At 49.4% G+C, this 17786-nt stretch overlaps 2 protein-coding genes across 4 annotated transcripts; both read right to left on the bottom strand.

Annotated features, from left to right (window-relative positions):
• Positions 1-1784: 1784 nt before the first annotated feature.
• On the bottom strand, positions 1785-7494 carry LOC120902938 (cleavage and polyadenylation specificity factor subunit 1). 3 transcript variants are annotated; one of them, XR_005739510.1, is made up of 6 exons: positions 7126-7494; positions 6520-7060; positions 6189-6439; positions 5483-5664; positions 2114-5410; positions 1785-2037 (listed from the first exon to the last, which is right to left on the bottom strand). XR_005739510.1 is itself a non-coding variant. In XM_040312035.1 (5 exons), exons 1-5 carry the CDS (start codon positions 7292-7294, stop codon positions 2195-2197), a joined length of 4359 nt encoding a protein of 1452 aa, XP_040167969.1. In that variant the 5' UTR covers positions 7295-7494; the 3' UTR covers positions 1785-2194. The 3 variants fall into 3 exon arrangements, 1 of the variants encoding a protein (XP_040167969.1); XR_005739511.1 differs by having other exon boundaries at positions 1785-2011; XM_040312035.1 differs by having other exon boundaries at positions 1785-5410.
• Positions 7495-9571: 2077 nt separating this feature from the next.
• LOC120900320 (histone-lysine N-methyltransferase SETD1B-like) lies at positions 9572-16792 on the bottom strand. Its single transcript, XM_040307148.1, has one exon. The coding sequence runs from the start codon at positions 16495-16497 to the stop codon at positions 14863-14865; it is 1635 nt and encodes a 544-aa protein (XP_040163082.1). The 5' UTR covers positions 16498-16792; the 3' UTR covers positions 9572-14862.
• Between the last annotated feature and the right edge of the window lie 994 nt (positions 16793-17786).

Raw genomic sequence — 17786 nt, 5'->3', positions numbered from 1 at the left:
TGGAAAAAATATAGAAGGAAATCTGGTTAGGGAGCTGGACCATATAAAAGAAGTAAGTATGATTTGCTGAACAGTGTAATACATATTCCAAACATGATGATCTTACAAGAAGATTACAATCCCTGTCGATTTGAGCTGGACAAGGTTGTCCTAATCAGTCAGTGGTAGTGTTAGGTGTATCAGAATCAGATTTATGAATCTGAATTAATCTTTGAAATGATTCAATGAATCTGAATATCGGTTGCAAAGATTCATTAATCTTGAAAGATTGATGAATGTCTAGGGGGATTCATGCATCTCGTTAGATTCATATAGCTTAAGCTTCTTCTTTTTTCTTCCTCTTGGCGTAACCGTCCTACGCGGTCATGCCAGTCTATACAGGTTTTCGAGACTTAGTAAGGTACCATTCAGCCGGATAGTTACACTTCTTTCTACCTAGGAAGTTCCATACGAGGCTTGAACTCACGACGGGCATGGCGCTAAGTCGTTCATGTTGGCGACTGTACCACGGGATCACCTCCAATTAAGTATCTTGTAAATCATATACGTCTGAAGATTCATGATTGTAAACAGATTCATGAATCTTTGGAGATTTATGAATCTTTCTGAATTCATAAATCTTTATGCTTTCATGAATCTTTGAAGATTCAATTCGAGATGCGAACCATTCATCGCTTAAGATTCATTTAAATGAATCTCAGCGAAAGAATCTAGATTCTTAGGGCAGCAATGACCGGCTCATAAGATTAGCTATCTCATTTGCTAATTGGAGTACCTATCGTATCGACGACTTAAAAAAAAAGGTAATTAACTAGTGTAAGAGCTACATGCACGATACAACTATTTAAAAATATGATAAATTCCTATGCTACATCCACAAACAAACACCCCGTCTGATCGATGTAATATCTGTTCAAGGTGGAGCATAAGCACGAACATTTGACATGCGGCTATAGGCCAATTGGTAGCACTGTATAGGTTTGCAGTATCGTACCAGTCGATACTTCAAACAAGAAGATATCCGAAAGTGATAAAATTAGAAGCTTCATACCAAGTAGAGATGTCCACACTGAGTAAAAGTGAGTAAGTGAGTTGAATTGGACAAGTTACTATGTTTGCTTTCAACTCAGCACAAAGAGTTCTGATGAATCTCTGTGTTGCTTATTGTATTTTTACAGGTCAATCTTTTCGGAGAAAAAGTCTCTAGTCTAGTATGATTCTGTAGTGAATCGCTCGTCGCCACAGAGAATGAGTTAGCTTGATCGCAAAGGAATAGTAAATGGAAGTGTACAGTGTATTATTTTTTTATGAATCTTCAAAAAGTGAGTTAGAGATTCCAGGCTATAAGTTCACTCTTCTATCCTGATTCAATTTTGGAAGTATTGTTGTTTGGTAATTTGTACTAAATGATTCTTCAAAATTTGGTACTTGTTATTTTTCTGAATTCCCAAATATTAGCTCTATTAACTAGTCGTCGTCTATTTCGATGTTTTTTACAATTAGAGAACCAAAGCCTACGAGTTAGGAATAAGATAGGAACGATTAAATTGGCATAATTTCGGAGCATTTCAAAGCATTTAGTTTTGTTATGACACGTTACTGTCCGATAGCAGAGATAACAAGTCATTGCTTCTATTGCTTTGAAGAAAGCTGTGAAACATGTTATCAGTTACATCATGCGTATGTGTTATCAAGAAAAAAAAACATCATGTATTCCCTCCCGCAGGGAAGGTTTGCGTAGATGTACGACCTGGATCAATCGACAAAAAGGCTACTCTTTAATGTTTTGGAGCACGTTTAAAGCACTGGTGATAGTGCTGTGGCGAAAACAAATTTAATGATTAGATAACATACCGAAAAAACAAATCACTGGCGATAGAGCACAATGGTAGTAGAACACACGAGGTAAGAATATGACGGCTTCATTACTTCAGTCCTACTTTTCCACTACAAGTTCTACTCTCGATCTTCTATCTTCTTTTTTTCTCAATTTCATCCCCGCAGCAAGAATCTACAATTAAAACAGTTCAAATTACACTACTGGATGTTATTGTTTTCCTCCTTTTTCAATCGTGAATATCTTTCCACCTTGTCTTACACTACCTAGACTTACGCTATTTTGCAATAAATGTTATCGACCAACTTTACAACACTCTGCGCTCCGTTTGCCGTTGCCTAATCCGACCCGATCTCTCTAGAGCGCATGCGTCACATGCTCGATCTCCATCAGATCGGCACAGATCTCCTCGATGCGTGTGCCGATCTTTTTCGCCACCTCGTGCTTCTCGTTCGCCGGCAGCTCGAGAAAGCTCCACACCAGATCGCCGTCCACGACGCACCGGCTCGGGTTGATGGGCAGCTTGCGCGTCTGCTTGATCGTGCGGTACGCCTTCGGGTTGAGCCCGCACGTGTGCGGGCTGTGCGTCAGCAGCACGTTCTGCAGCATGAACAGCCGGCGGTACGTTTTCTCCGGCAGCGGCAGCACAAACCCGATGCCGCCGTCGAGCGTCGCGAAGAACGTCGTGTGCTTGTTGTCATAGTTGAGCGTGCGCTTCATCACGTCCGTCTCGTGGAAGTCGCACTGCACCCGGAACATGCAGTTCACCTGCTGCCCGAGATGGTAGTCGCTCTTGCGCAGCAGTCGCTGCCCGCCGAACGATTCGCGCGACTCCGGCTGATACATGTATGTGATCAGATTGCACTGGTCGTCCGACACGAGAAAGCCAAGGTTCGCGTTGTCCACCACGTACTCGACCTGGTACACGTTCAGCGGATGGTAGTCGCGCGACACCACCGACAGCGTCCGGTACTCCTCCTGGAAGCGCAACAGGCTCACCGATTTGTACACGTCCGCCACCAGTATGAGGGACTTGATCGAAACCATCTGGTGCACGAAGATGTTCGTGTCGATGAACGCGACGCCGACCAGATCGTCGTCCTTCATCTGCCACAGGTACACCTTCTGCCCGACGGCACCGACAAGAAAGCCGCACACGTGCGAAATCGCCGACACCGGGCCCTTCTGGTCCTTCACGATCACCTCCTTGAACTTGTGCTTGGTGAGCGGTTTGCCCGGCTCGGGCACCACCTCAATGATGTCGTACAGCAGCAGCCGGCCGCGCGACGTGATGTCCTCGCTGTAGTTAAAGTTCGTGCCGACCGCAATGTACTCCTTCAGCCCCGACCGGGCACCCTCGTACGTGAGGCTCACGTTCTTCAGCGCTATCACGTGCTCCCACTCCTCCAGATTGATCGACGTTTCGGGGACCACCTCCCAGGCGGCCGGTGTCACGAGCACCACCGAGAACCGGTGCCCCATCGGGTACAGGAACCGCTCGCCCTTGTTCTCCTCGGTCAGCTCCTTGTCCTCCCCGTTGAACCGGTAGTACTTGTTGCATATCTCCTCCGCATCCATCACCACACAGTACACCTTGTTCTCGCGATGGTACACGATCTGCTTGGGCGAGCTGCGCAGCGGGATCTTGCGCACCGGCCAGACGGAATCGTACGACAGGTAGGTCGGAAAGATGGATATCTTCAGCTCGTACTGTTCGTCGAAGTAGAGGAACCCGTTCGGGCAGTTGACGTTGTTGAACGGCGCGAACGCTTTCATCACGGTGCGCGCGTACAGCCGGTGGGACCGCAGCTCCCCGTGCGCGGTCAGAAACAGGAAGTAGGGCTTCTCCCCACACACCGCCACCCCCGCGTACCCGGACACGTTGGCAAAGTAGCGTATCATGGAAATGTTCTCGTACAGCACCTTCGTGGCGCGTGCCTGCTGCTGCTCGTTCGCCGCCTCCGTTGCGCCTGCACCGGACGGTTCCGGCTCCGTGCCGCCGGCCGCTGTCTTGCTATCGAGATTGGCGAACCGTGCCGGGACCGTCCGGAACACCGGACAGGTAACGCTGGTCGATAGCCGCTTGAAGCGCAACTTCAGGTGGCCCTTCGCGTACCGAAACACGCGATAAATCAGCAGATCGTGCTCGAGCCGTATGAAGAGCAGCGGGCGGGATCCGTAACTCCCCAGCGCCACCATCAGTATCTCCTTCGGCAGCAGCGAGGCGGACACGCCGAAGCTCGCCCCAAACGCACTGCTAGCGTCCTCCTGCGACGCGCTCTTGCCCATCGGCAGCGGCACAAACTCCATCGAATCGGACAGCACCTTGTTGCCGTTGCCGACGTTCGTGATCAGGTAGACCAGCTTCAGGTCGGGCATGGAGTAAATCTCCAGCGTGCCGTTGTCGCGCGCCGCAAACAGCCAGTACGTCGGCTTCACCTGCTGCATGTACTTCATCCAGAAGTCGGCGCTGCCCCCGCTCTTGCCCGCGATCGCCATATCCGCCATCGAGGTCATCTTGAACGAGCGGCCCGACTCGCCGTACAGCAGGTCCTCCTCGTCCTCGATCTTCATGTGCGGCTCCGGCTTCATCGACCCAAACCCGCTCGAGTACGCAGACGCGGCGCCGCCCCTGCTGAGATCGTACACGTCTTCGATCTTTTTCGTGAACAGCCCGGACACGTCCCGGTACGCACTAATCGCGACCACGGCCGGCGTCGGGCTGATCGTGTTCTTGTTCACCGCCAGCCGGGGCGTGCCCTTGCCCTCACGCAGCGCGAGCGTAATCACGCGCCCCTCGGACGACCGCACGCACACGTACGGATCGACGATCGCGACGGACGCGAGCGGGCAGCCGAGATCGATCGGTATGTTCTGCAGCAGCCGGGTGCCCTGCAGCAGCCGGATCGATTTCGTCGTCACCTGCACGATGAACCGGTTCGTGCCGATGTTGCCCACGTGGATCGTGGGCACCGTCGTCGCGAAGCCCGTGTTTTCGATCTCGTTGATCTCCTCGCCCGTCTGCAGCACCATCGTGCCGCCCTCCTGCGACAGTATCATGAACGCGTGGGTCGAGGGGCCGTCCTCCGCCCTGCGCGCCACCGCCTCGTCGAACACCGTCCACACGTCCACACACCCGGACAGGCCGAAGCTGGTGATGACCTGCGGTTTGATCGAGCTTTGCAGCACACACAGCGCGCCGTTCTTGCCGTGCCCGCTCGACGTCACCACCTCGATGTCGAGCTTGTTCTGCACGATCTGCACGTCGGGCTGGTTTTCTGCGTCCTCCTCGGCCACCCGCTCGCCGACCGCCATGTGCGCGATCGGGCCAATGTTCAGCACATTGTCGCACACCTCGAAAATGTAGCTCGTCAGCTGCACGGACGTTTTGTACCCGCTGCCGTACACCTCGAGCTCTTCCTCCTCCAGCCGCGGTCGCTTCGGCTCCTTCTCGACCGCCCCACTGTCGTCGATCGTGATGACCAAGCTTTCGTCCTTCTCTTTGAAGCGAAGCAGCAGCGAGTTCCCGAGCCGGGAGCCGAGAAAAAGGTACTCATCCTCACACACACAGATCTAGGGTAAAGCGGAGAGAAATTGTTTTGTTAAATTATATGAGCATTTTCGCAAAACAAAACGAACACTTACACAACTCGTCAGCACACTGGCGGCGGCCTTGTTGAAGTGGAAGTTTCGCACACTGCGCATCGAGTCGGCACAGAGCGTTAGCACGTACAGCTCGCCGCCCTTGAGCGAGAGGACAAGCTTTTCCGGCTCAATGAAGCAAACCTGCGCCGCGTCCAGGCTGATCCGCACACCGTCCTGTGGTTCTGTTCAACGTAAAATGCTATTAATATCGCGTAAAAGTCTTTCGGCTGTCTTCTAGTGATGGGAAAAATGAGGATTGCGTCGGCATCGATTCCGGCTAGCTCCGAAGTTTTCTGGATTCGATCTGATTCGGTCAGGAATCAGTTTCCGGAATTGATTTCAAAATTGGTTCCGATATCGATTCCTGAATTGTTTCCGTTATCGATTCCGGAACTGGTTCCGAAATCGATTCCGGAACTGGTGCCGGAATCGATTCCGGAATTGGTTCCGTTATCGATTCCAGAATTGGCTCCGGAATCGAAATCGGCTCCGGCATCGGAATTAGCTACAAAATCAGAATTGATTCCAATTCCAGAGCCGATTTCGACTCCGGAATCGGTTCCGACGTTGACACCGGAATCAACTCCGAAATCGACTCCGGAATCAGAATCGGTTCCAGGTTCCGGAATTGATTTCGAACCCGGAACCGGAATCGGGTAGGTCCGATTCCGAGCTCCCACCACAACTGTCTTCCTCCTGTACTTACTCAATGGGAAGCTTGTGCTATGATCGGCACTACTGTTCAAGCTAACACCGTACGGTGGGACGCTCTGGTTGAGGTAGATCAGCGAGTTGACGCACATCACCAAACACCCCCCGATCGGTTTGTTGATCGGAATCGCCTGTATGCAATCGAACGGCAGGCTGTTTACCGTCCAAATGACCGGATGCACACGCTGCTGAATGTTTAGCGACAGTGCCACCATCGTGCACGTATCGGAACGAACAGCAATACGGCTGAAGGATGGAAAGAGAAAGAGCAATCAATCGTACTCTTCAGGTGAAGAACTTTCCCTCCAAGTGACTGCACAACCTACCCCGGAAACGTCCGTACTGGCTCGTACAGTATCAGCAGCGTCGGCTCGTAGTATCCGTGCAGGAACTGTATATCGATCACGTTGTCAATCTTCTCGTCCAGATCCTTCAGCTCGATGATGTACGACGCCAGAATGGGCGTCTTGGCCACCAGCTGCATCGGCGCCTTCTTGATCGGCTTCACGTCCTGCAGCTCGATCTCGTCCAGCGAGCTGTCCTTGCGGAACGGCAGCACCACCAGCTTGCGCCCGTACACCAGCATCACCGCGCACCGGTTGTCCGGATCGACGCGCACCATCGGTATGTGGTAGTGACCCGTCCAGCCACCGCGGATGTCCTCATCCTCGAAGTAGTGCAGCGACAGCGTCTTGAGATCGAAGTTGTCCGGATCGAACTGTACCACCGAGAGCTTCGCGTCCGGAAAGCTGATGAGCAGCGCGTCCCGCAGCGAACCGGCTAACGATACCGATTGCATCGATTTGATGTTACCATTCAGCCGGTACGATGCCACACATTCCAGCTTCATGTTCGGGGGTCGTGCCGCTGCAAAGAAAAAGGGTTTAGCACACAAGGCGCGATGCAATCCAATGCATGAGCCGCGAGCTTACCAGTGTACTTGTCCCGCGTGGCCGGATCCGCGTCCGGGATGACGCGGTACACCTTGAGCACGTTGGCACCGCCGGTAACGAGCGATTTTTCATTGTGGTTGAAGAAATGGCACGTCAGCGAAAACTCGACCGCCGTCGCTTCGTGCGGCTGCTTGCACAGGGAAAACATTGCCGTTGCCGGCGCTTTGCGAACTGGAAGAACCTCAGGCCAAACTCAATTGTGGTGCACTTTCATTCACTGATTCTCCCTACACTTATATCATTCCGGGAAAGCCGGAAAAACTACACTATTTTGCTGTTTTCGTACGTGAATGGACGCAAAAATGTTGCCCGCTGGTACGGAAAACAATAGCCGGCGTGTATGTTTGACAGTTGTTGGTGTGTTGAAGGAGGGGGGGGGAAGAGTTTATGGCATCCCTTCAGGAACGGCGTGCTTTTTGCTATGCGCTTCTTTTATGGCACATTGCACGAAAGCGTTCGATCGCGTGGATGACACATTTGAAATGAACGATGCGGGGTTGCTTTGGATTGTTATTCGGTGCGTCCCGAATTACCGGTTTTTTGTTGAATGTACTAACGTTGAGTAAATCTGATTCAATTTCATGAATCTGAATGAATCTGTAGAACGATTTAATGAATCTGAATCAAAGTTGGAAAGATTCATGAATCTGAATCTCAGTTGGAAAGATCTTCAAATATTCATAACTCTCGAAAGATTCATAAATCTCAAAAGATTCTTATATCTCGACAGATTCGCGAATATCTAGGGATTCATAAATCTCTTAAAAAAATCTTAAAGCTTGAGCATTTAAGTATTATTCTACTTGGCGTAACAACCTACGTGGTCATGTCAGCCTATACAGTCTTTCGAGTCGAGTCTTTCTTGGATAGTACCACGCAGCCGGATAGTTTGTTTAGCTACGGAGAGACGGGCCATGGGAGGCTTGAACCCACAACGGGCATGTTTTGCAGTGGGATTGGCAAATTCAATATTTTGGAAATCATACATCTCTACAGATTCTTGAATCCCTGAAGTTATATGAATTTTAATGGATTTATGAATCTTATAGATTCATGAATATTTAGATATTTATGAATCCTTGGAGATTCATGAATAATGATAGATTTATTATATTTCATGAATCTTGGAAGATTTATGAATCTTTGAAAATTTGTAATTTTTTGAAGATTCGACTCGAGATTCGAATCACTCATCTGAAGATTCATGAAGATTCATGATATGATTGAATCTCAACGAAAGATTCATGAAACCCAACACTACAATGTACCATATTACCGACAGGAGAGTTTTTAGCGTAGGTTTTACTTAAAAATGAAGAATTTTAAAACACATTTTGATAGTTTTTTAACGATAAGCACCGAACATTCATTGCAATATCTATTTAAGCTAAACGATTGTAATGATTTTATGATGAACATGTGTGTTATTGATGTGTAAAATTAGGCTATTAAAAAAATAGCTGTTTTCGGTTGTACAAATAGTAATTATTCGTGCAATGAAGGAAATCACAATGTCAGATGTTCCACATTAAATATTATACATATTTTTTCATAATTGTGTAATCAAGCAAAACATTACTATACAAAAAACTTTACCCAATTATGCATCAATTTTCTATCCTGAAGTTGATATCAATTTTGAGTTCAAATCGTTTTTTTTTTTTCACGAAAATCTCGTTACCCAATATCGAGGCAAAAACAGTTCTTGCGTTGCAAATGATCATCCGTGATTTATTTGTTTATTTATTTACAGAAAACCACAGCGAATTAATTTCCCACAATCCAACCCACGAACGGGTGGCAAGATGAGTCATCCGAGAACAACACAGTCCAAAGGGGGGGTTTTGTAACGAAACAAGTAATTTCCTTCCCACTCCAAATTCATTTTTAAACTCTCTCCGATACTTACCCCTGCTAGCACTCGTCATCACGTCTTCGCATTACATGTGATATATTTGTCGGGATAAAATTTAAGCCAAAAAAGGAAGAAACAGCGTATTTTTTTCTCGATTAGCAGCAAATTGCGGGTTTCCCCCGGTTTGCAAATATATATTAAAACATTCCTTTTCAAACGGTTTCCTTCCCGCTCCGATTTTCCCACTTTCTTTATATATATAATTGGCATTGGTTGTACAAATACCTGCTATAATAATAGTAATAGTGTGATCATTTCAATGTCGCAGTTGATCTGTCTGTGTGCGGGTGCGTGTGCCTCGGTCGGCACCCTCATCGGCACACTTGTGTCGTAACGCAACGCACCCGTCATTAATATGTACACAAAGTAAATTCATATTCATCATCATCCTCATTCTTATCGTCCTCGGGCCGTATCTCGCTCTCTCTAATCATAAAACAAACAATCGGAAGGGGATGGGGCGGCTTCACTAGCACATTACCACTAATATAGATATATACTTTTTTCTTCTTTTTTTTTCTTTTTTTCTATTTTCTCTGTGTTGTGTTAAAAAATAGCAATAACTTGATTTTCATTCCCACCCCACGACAAACTATTAGCACCTTCTTATCTCTCTCTTTCGCCACATCCACAATAACGGGTTTTGATATCGCGCGGGGTCCTCATTTTTTATCATTTTTTTTTTCGCTCCTTCTCTTCCTCTCTCTCTCTTCCCTTCTCACTTAACTCACTAGTAGCTGGCTAGAATATGTATGTTGCGTCGTGTGCATATGTATGTTTCGCATACTTTTGCTATCGATTTAACGCAAATGTTTGAATGTATAATTGCTTAACCTACTCCTCGCACTCCTTCTCCTTAGCTCGCCCTTCAACGAATTGTGTGTGTGTGTGTTATTATTATTTAGGTTTAATATATTATTCGTATCGCTTTATGTATGTTTTAGTTGTTTTTTTTTTTACTTTTAATGTTTGGAAAACTAAACGCGCAACGCTTTAACGCTTACTAAACCAATCTCTTTCCAAAAGCAAATCAAACTTTCTTCAATACTTCTCTCGAGTGGATCAGTTTTAAATTGCTTCCTGTGTTTCCTCCTATAATCAATCCTTTTATGATGGTTTAATTTTTGTTTTATTTTATCTTTTTAGTTCATTTTATCCACAATTACTTTACAACCTGCTTCCTGTATGTCCCACTGTATGTAATCGCTCCCTCTCCCATCAGAATCTTACGTAAAAAATAAAATTAGTAACAGTAAAGAGAAAAAAAACACGGAAGATAAATATAAATATACAACTCCTAGAACAGAGTCAGCTCGCACGCAACACCTAAGCAATAAAAAGGGGATGGGGATGTGTAATAAGTGTAAATATGCGCATTTAAAGAAACTAAATATATGATTGTAACAAAACATCTTCCCCCCGTGCTTCGTAATGCAGGCAAAAGATCAAATCCGGTTGAAATCTATTTTTCGCTTTCTTTTTGAGCAGGAGGAGGACGCCGCAACGCAACACCCGAGGATCGCCAAATAATAGTAAGTTCATAATTCACACAAAAAAAACAGACAAGCACCTACAACTCTTACTACTTAAAATGGGGGTTGTTGTTAAGCTTTTTGTCTGATAAAAACGGAAGGGGGTGGTAGTGGTGTGCATCTATTTTACTCTTTCTTGTCTTTCAAAGCACACCTGCACGACAAACCCCGCCGAAACGGTTATGAAGCTTCACGTCATAGCTGTGCTTCTTGTTTTTTTTTTTGTGCGCGCTGTTTGTTTTCACTGCGCCGTTACACTGTCCTGTTTTTTCCCCTAATGCCAAGACACGATTGCACGTTTAATTATGAGAAGTGGTAGAAGCAGCAGCAGTAGGGGAAGGCCCACAACACACCGCCCGAGCGGGGCATGGGGTACGGCGAAGTAGAGTCGGTTTTATGATGAGTTGCATAAACCAAAAATAAGCAGGAAAACCCATACCCCACACAGAGGAGCATGGGGGGGGGGAGGCTTGTTAGGTTAAGTGGCATGTTGGGCCGGTGGTGGGCCACTATGTGCGCTCACTCGCGCCCTCTATCACAGCAGCAGCAGCAACAACGTAAACGCGGAACACATTTTTTCAAATCCTTCGGCGCTTTGGCCCGGTTGGTGAGAAATGGTGTTACCGCCACCGCGTAGCAATATTGCGCAATAGAAAGGCATTCGTGGTGGTGGTGGTGGTGGTGAGCTTTGCTTGGTGGGAAGGGAAATGCGGTCCAAAACCGGGGCAAAATAGTCCCCCTTTTCGCTATGATTGTCAGCGCAAAACACGATCGATCGCGTGCGCGCCGCCTGTGATTGAATAAAGTTTACCGAATCGAACACTGTTACGGAATCATATTCCTCGCTTATAATCGAGAGGGAGAGAGAGAGAGATAAGGGTGGAAAGTGGAGGGTAAATACAATCCATTACCTCCCCCCACTTAAGTGCGAAAAACACAAAACACACAAAAAAAGAACAAGTGTCTTATGCTACAGCTGGTGGTGCTGCAATTATAAGGGTTTTTGGAGTGTACTTACAAGTGCACACACACACACACACACATTTATGTAAACTTTCACTTTTGCAGCACTGCAACCCGACCACCCCCACCAACAGGGGGGGAGAAACCAAAAAAAAGTGCGACATTTCCTATCACAATCCATTTCGACAAAATGACACGTACACGAACACACACACACATCTCCATCTCCGTCAATGATGGGTGGGGTAGGTTTGGTAAGGTAAGGCCACAGCTGAGAAAAACTGAGCGAGGCCAGCCCCAAGCAGAGAGTTCATTGACTCCCGTGCGATCGGTTCGAATTCAGACGGGATGGGGGGATGGGAGGGGGGGGGTCGGTTATACACGATCGCCACCTTCGCCACTGATTGCGGCAAATTATTGGCCTCCCACCAGACCTTCTTCTTGCGTGGCTTGCGGAGAGCTTCTTTGCCCTTTTTGTGTGAGAAGAAAGAAGGAGAGAAAAAAGCCGTTTAATGTACGGAAATTTGAATTGATGTTAAATGAAGTTAGCAATCTGTTTGTCGTTTTGTGCTGCAAATCTAAAAACCAACAGCTAAACGATTGTAAACCTTCGCAAGGGAGTGGTTTTTTATATTTTTATAAATAAAAGAAAAAGGAATAATTGTTCGATTATTAAAATAAATTGAAAAGGTTTACGGCATTGAATTCAATTCAAATTCCTATCACTGACAATTCCAACGTAATTCCTGTTGGCAAAGAAAACAACACAATACGAAAATCTCCTATCGCACCAACCACATAACCACATCCAATTGGAAATTCAAATTCATGCGATTTACAGCGCACTATCAATAGTACTTTCGAAAGAAAAAAAACCCGCAATAATAAAAAGGTACAATCACTTTTCGTGTCTGTCCCTCTTTCCCTTGCGCAGAAAAAGCGGCTGCAAAAATAATAATAAAAAGAAGAAACCATCACACACTGCTATACTAATCAAGTTCCATTTGAATGATTTGCTTTGCGAAAGTGACCATCATCATACACATAACACACAAAAAAAGTCTAATCTCCAACACACCAACACACACACACATACATAACATCCCACTGTTGTCTATCTCTCTCTCTCTGTATCACTCTCTTTCTGCGTCCTATCATCTTCACTACAGCTGCCAAATGGCATGTAATTTGCTCACCCCGTAAACGGAAACAACTTTCAAAAACCCACCCCTGCGCTGTTTCCCGCCGCCTCTTCAATCCGCCCCAGCTATTGGGCCAGTTGCAAATATCGAATCGATCATCTCACACCGTGCCAAACGTAGAAAGGGATGGGGGAGAAGAGGGGGGGGGGAGTGGATCGCATCTCTTCTGCATATTATGCGCCGTACACGATTGACGTATACTGCTGCGCGCCCGCTGGTTTTTCGGTGAAGGGTGCAACAAAGCGCCAAATGAACTTTCATCTCTTCACGTCGTCACCTGGGCAACCGGGCGGGGTGACCTCTGGTTTGGCGTACAAATGCACGTCGTGGTACCACAGTGGACACACCACACCGGTGCGGTACACAAATATATATCGCATTTTCATCTTGGTTTCCCACCCACTACCACCCCGCCATGAAACATTAGAAAATGCATCGCATCACCGTAAACCGTGAGAAGGACGGCTCTGTGTGTGTGTGTTTGTGTGCACACAAAAAAAAGAGAAAATGCATCATTGCATCGACGACCCTCACACGTTGTGTTTTTGTGTCTGCGCGCAAACCACCCAACCTAACAACTGCGGGGTGGGGGGGAGGTGGTGTGTGTTAGGATTTTTCGGTGCCCTTCTCTTTTTGCACGTACCCGCCCCCCCCCTTCCCTTCCCCCCTTCTACCTCCTTTTTTCCTATTGGTATTTGTGCAAACACAGGTTTAGCGCAACGCTTTAACGCAACAGCGTCTTTCCCGCCCGCGGAAGGGGAGGTGGTGGTGGTGCAAGGCCTACTTTGCGTGTGGCGCTTCTCAATCGCTCTCTCTTTCTCTGTCTTTCCTTTCGTTCCGTTGGACGCATCATTATGCTGGGTGGGAATGCCGTAAACGAAGCAAGGAACGTGAAAAGCAGTGCCTCCGATTGATGGGGTAATGGGCACAAACACAGACAGAGGCGGCGGTGGCAGCAGCCGCTAAACCAATTCAGCCTCCTTTCCTCTCCCCCCCCCCCCCCCTTTAATACGGGAGCAGGAAGAGAGCGGAGCTACTTATGCTTTAAGCGCGCGCGCCCCTTTACTACCGATCGCCCGGGCTACACACACGCCCGGCTGTTGCTTGCGCGTATTTCTCTTGCGCGATCTTCAACCTAGACACGATCGCGAACCACACCACAGTGTGTCCACTTACTCTTAGCGCTGCTTTTTCATCCTTTCTCTTCTATCCGATACCCTTCTTCTTCCCCCTGCTCTGCCCCATCTTTCTGGGGAGAGATGTAAAGATGATACGCGCGTCACGCGAATCGAACCAAGAGGGGGAGGGGACTGCTAACAGGCCCTTCTTCTTCCTGCTCTTCTAAAGCTTCTCACACTGACCGGGAGGGGATAGTGAAGGGGTATGTTTTATGGTTCTCTTCTCTTCCTTTCTTCTTCTAAGCTCAATTCGCTAATGATCGTGATGTTCGATGCAAAGTACCGTTTTACCACCCGGGTGGGGAGGTGGTACGAACCGATCAACTCTAACCCCCCGCCCCACTCTACTCCTGTTAGCCATCATTTTTACGTGTGTATGTGTGTGTGTCTGTGTGTGAAGGTATTAAAAAGGGTCAAAAGAGGAAACCGCGGATAAGGCGATTGGAAGCTAAACTAACTGCTGCTGCTGCTGCTGCTCTTTCTCCGCAACGGTCAGTGGCTTTTCCCACACCTCACGAGCACAGAAGAGGGATGGTGGGTTTTGAAATTCGAAATTCGAGAGCCTAACCTAACCGATAAATAGTTTGATTTGTGAATGTGGAAATGGAAAATGGGAGCTGCTGCTGCTGCTGCTTCCGTTACTTCTAAAAGACTACTTCTATGTAAGAGGCACTACCCGCGCGCACAAACACTCATTCAACCCTACCATTACCCGTTTACTGCCCCTCACGCTGCTGTAAAAAAAAGGAGAAAACATTCGATTTTTTCACATTTTTACGCTGACATCCTATTTTGTTCCCCTCCCCAGCGACTTAGGTTAGATATTCTACTATCACGTCCGTTTTTTTTTTTACTTTTGCTCTATCTGTCTGCAAACAAACCTCCCTCTCTCCCTGTCCACGCACGCACGCCCCCACCAGCATTAGTTACACCGTCATCGTCAGGTAGCCGCGCTGGCCGTGATGCTGCAGCTGGCTGGTCAGCAGGGAGCCGCCCGCATCCGGCCGGGCGTCCTTCTGCGCCTGGGCCGCACAGAACACGTCCGGCGTCGAGACGGAGCGGGACAGGTTGCCGAAGCTAAAAATCGAAACCAAAGACGTTATCCGGTCGATGCTCTCGACCGACGGGGCTGGAGCTGGGGCGGCCGCGTCCGTTTCCTCCGGGTGCTGCTCTACTTCCGGCTCTTCCAGTGCCAGTGGTGGTGAAGTGTTGCTGCTGCCGCCGCCGCTTGTGCTCAAATTTTCCGCCTCCAGCTGCTGGTTAACGCACGCGGACAGGGTTTCCGCATCGCCCGGGCAGATGGTTTCGTGCGGGGACGAGTAGAACTGTGGCTGGGGGCAGAGGGCCGGCGTTAGGGGACGCGGTTGCTGCTGCTGCTGCTGGTTGTCGATCGTTTTGAGCCGCTTGGCGGACAGGAGCGGTATCGGGTGGATGCGGTCATCGTTCGTGGACTGCTGGTCGGGCAGCTCCACCGTTGTACGGTCCCAGTCGGACGAGCGGCGCCGCTTTACGGGTACTGACGGGAACGCTTGCTGCTCGTCGTCCCCTTCCGTCCGGTGTCTTCGGCGCCGTCGCTCGTGCCGGGCCGTGCGCCGATCGTCCAGATCGAAGTAGCGCAGCGCACCCTTCGACCGGACGGCCGACTCGAGCTGCTTTCTGGCCAGTTCCGGCTGGTGGTCGGCCGCTTCCTGCTTCCGCCGGTGGCAGGACAGATCCTGGCAAGTGTTTTCCTCCTCCTCCTCTTCTTCGTCGTCCTCCTCCTGCTCTTCTTCTTCCTCATCGTGATGGTAGTGGAACGGGGACGCTGCCGCTGGCAGGAACGAAAAGGAACTGCCAATGTTCTCCTTGTTATCCTCGGGCGCACCGATCCAGGGCGCCAGCGCGGGCAGCAGGAACAGATGGGCGGCCACATCCTGGCACGTTGATGTTTGCTTCTCCTCCTCTTCCTCCTCCTCGTCCGGCTGCTCGTGCGTGTCTCCGGCGGGAGCTGCTGCAGAGGGGGAACCATTGTTGCGGCACATGTTGAGCGGTTCCAGCGGTCCCAGGCTCCCGATCGTCGTAGGCAGAATGGTGGTGGTGGTGTTGGTGGTGTCACAATCGTACGAAAGGGTCGTCGTGGCCCCGTCCTCCTCCTCCTCCACCGGGTCCACTAGCTCCTCCACGGGGCTGCATCGCGCTGCGAGCAGTTGCTGCTGCTTCTCCTCCTCCTCTTCCAGCCCACTACTGCACTTGCTGTTGTTGTTGTTGTTGTTGTTGTTATTGCTACAGTCATCATCACAGCCGCCGTCCTCAGCCGGGGAACCGTCGCAGTGCCCCGCCAGCAGGTAGGCCGCATTCTGCTGCTCCTGCATCAGCTGTTGATGATGGTGTTGCTGCTGCTGCTGCTGCTGCAGATAGTGCCCGTGCACGATGTGGTACGCTTCCTCCATGAAGATGTACCGTGCCTTCTGCAGCACGGTCGCGACCAGCAGGTTCTTGTGGAGCGAGACGCCCCCGCGGCACACCCGCGATTGGGCGATCTTCGCCAGCGAGATGCCGATCAGCCGCTGGGCTTCCGCCATCGTTTCGATTTTGGACGCCGTTTTCGGTGCCGCTGCTATCGGGCGGCCACTGCTGCAGCCGTTCGCGGTGGGGTCAGTGTACGGGCCCGTCGCACCGCACAGCACGACAGGCGACGGTGGCGGCGGCCGGTCCGGATGCTGCTGCTGCTGCCGCTCGCTGTGTCTCGCCGTCCGAGACACAATCGACACCGGTGCTTGCTTGGTACGTATTTTGACCGCTTGGGGCAACCGCACGTCACAACGGGGGTAAAGATGGCGCTGGCGGCACGCGCCCGACTGCTTCGATTGATCGCCGCACTGTCAGCGGGCGCACACATGCACACACGCACCAACACACGCACTGCTTTATACGATACGAGCTTTAACCTTCTTTTATCGTTGTGTATCGCACCGAAATTGCCGTTTGCCAAGGACGCAGTAAACGCGCCTAACTGCCACTGTCGATCATTTAACACATACACAGACACAGCCAGCAAAAACTGGTATTAATTCAAGGCCGCGCACACACACGCACTAGCACACGATTCGTGTTAAACGGTTGCACTTAACAGATCAATTCCTTCTGCCTTTTGTTAGATTGCGTTATGCTTAATGCTTAATCATCACACAAACACAAACATGCACTGCTACGATGGCTGTCGCTTAATTAGATGAACATTTCCACTCAGCAGGGGTATTGCCCGCCGTTTTGCCAAGCCACACACGCTCGAGAAGGAAGCAAACACGCTCGGACACGTTCATTAGCGGCCCGCACTCACAACCAATTAATGGCCGCTCTTGATATATAATCCGATCTGCCCCGATGACGCACACACAATCTACTGGCGGACGCACACAACAGATGACATTTGCGATCTGTCGATCACAAACACATTCCTTCTGCTTCTCTTGCTCACACACGCGCTCTCTCTTTCTCTGCCGCACGCCAAGCGATGCTGCGGTGTGCTTTGATAGTGTCGTGCAGCGCTGCTCCTCACACCAACACACACCGTCACACAACTGGACAAAAATCCACAAAATCGGAACCGCTACCACACTTCCACACACACTCACGGCGCTCTCTCGCACTCTTCGCAGTGCGTACGTTGCACGTACGTTGCACGGGGCCCAAGAAGCGCGTAATTATTATTCACCCCTTATTATCTCCTGTGTACGGCCTGCGCGGCACTCTCATTCATTCGTAATCTCCTTTCCCGGACCGCTCACGGGCTCGCTCCTGCTCACACACAACACACTTGTACCGTAGCTGATCGCGTGCGCGCTCGCTCACTCTCGCACTCTCGCAACAA

The sequence above is a fragment of the Anopheles arabiensis genome, chromosome 3 (genome assembly GCF_016920715.1).
Source record: "Anopheles arabiensis isolate DONGOLA chromosome 3, AaraD3, whole genome shotgun sequence".
Lineage (NCBI taxonomy): Eukaryota > Metazoa > Arthropoda > Insecta > Diptera > Culicidae > Anopheles > Anopheles arabiensis.
The sequence above is the reverse complement of the archived record's forward strand: the minus strand, read 5'-3'. Positions and strand labels throughout refer to the sequence as shown.

Bases quoted from the DNA above. Each gene is read 5' to 3' on its own strand.
- LOC120902938 (XM_040312035.1), bottom strand. From the start codon at position 7,294: ATGTTTTCCCTGTGCAAGCAGCCGCACGAAGCGACGGCGGTCGAGTTT. The intron at 6,440-6,519 runs GTAGGTTGTGCA...TCCATCCTTCAG, and splicing joins CCAGTACGGACGTTTCCGGG to CCGTATTGCTGTTCGTTCCG. The intron at 5,665-6,188 runs GTAAGTACAGGA...TACGTTGAACAG, and splicing joins TAGCACAAGCTTCCCATTGA to AACCACAGGACGGTGTGCGG.
- LOC120900320 (XM_040307148.1), bottom strand. From the start codon at position 16,497: ATGGCGGAAGCCCAGCGGCTGATCGGCATCTCGCTGGCGAAGATCGCC.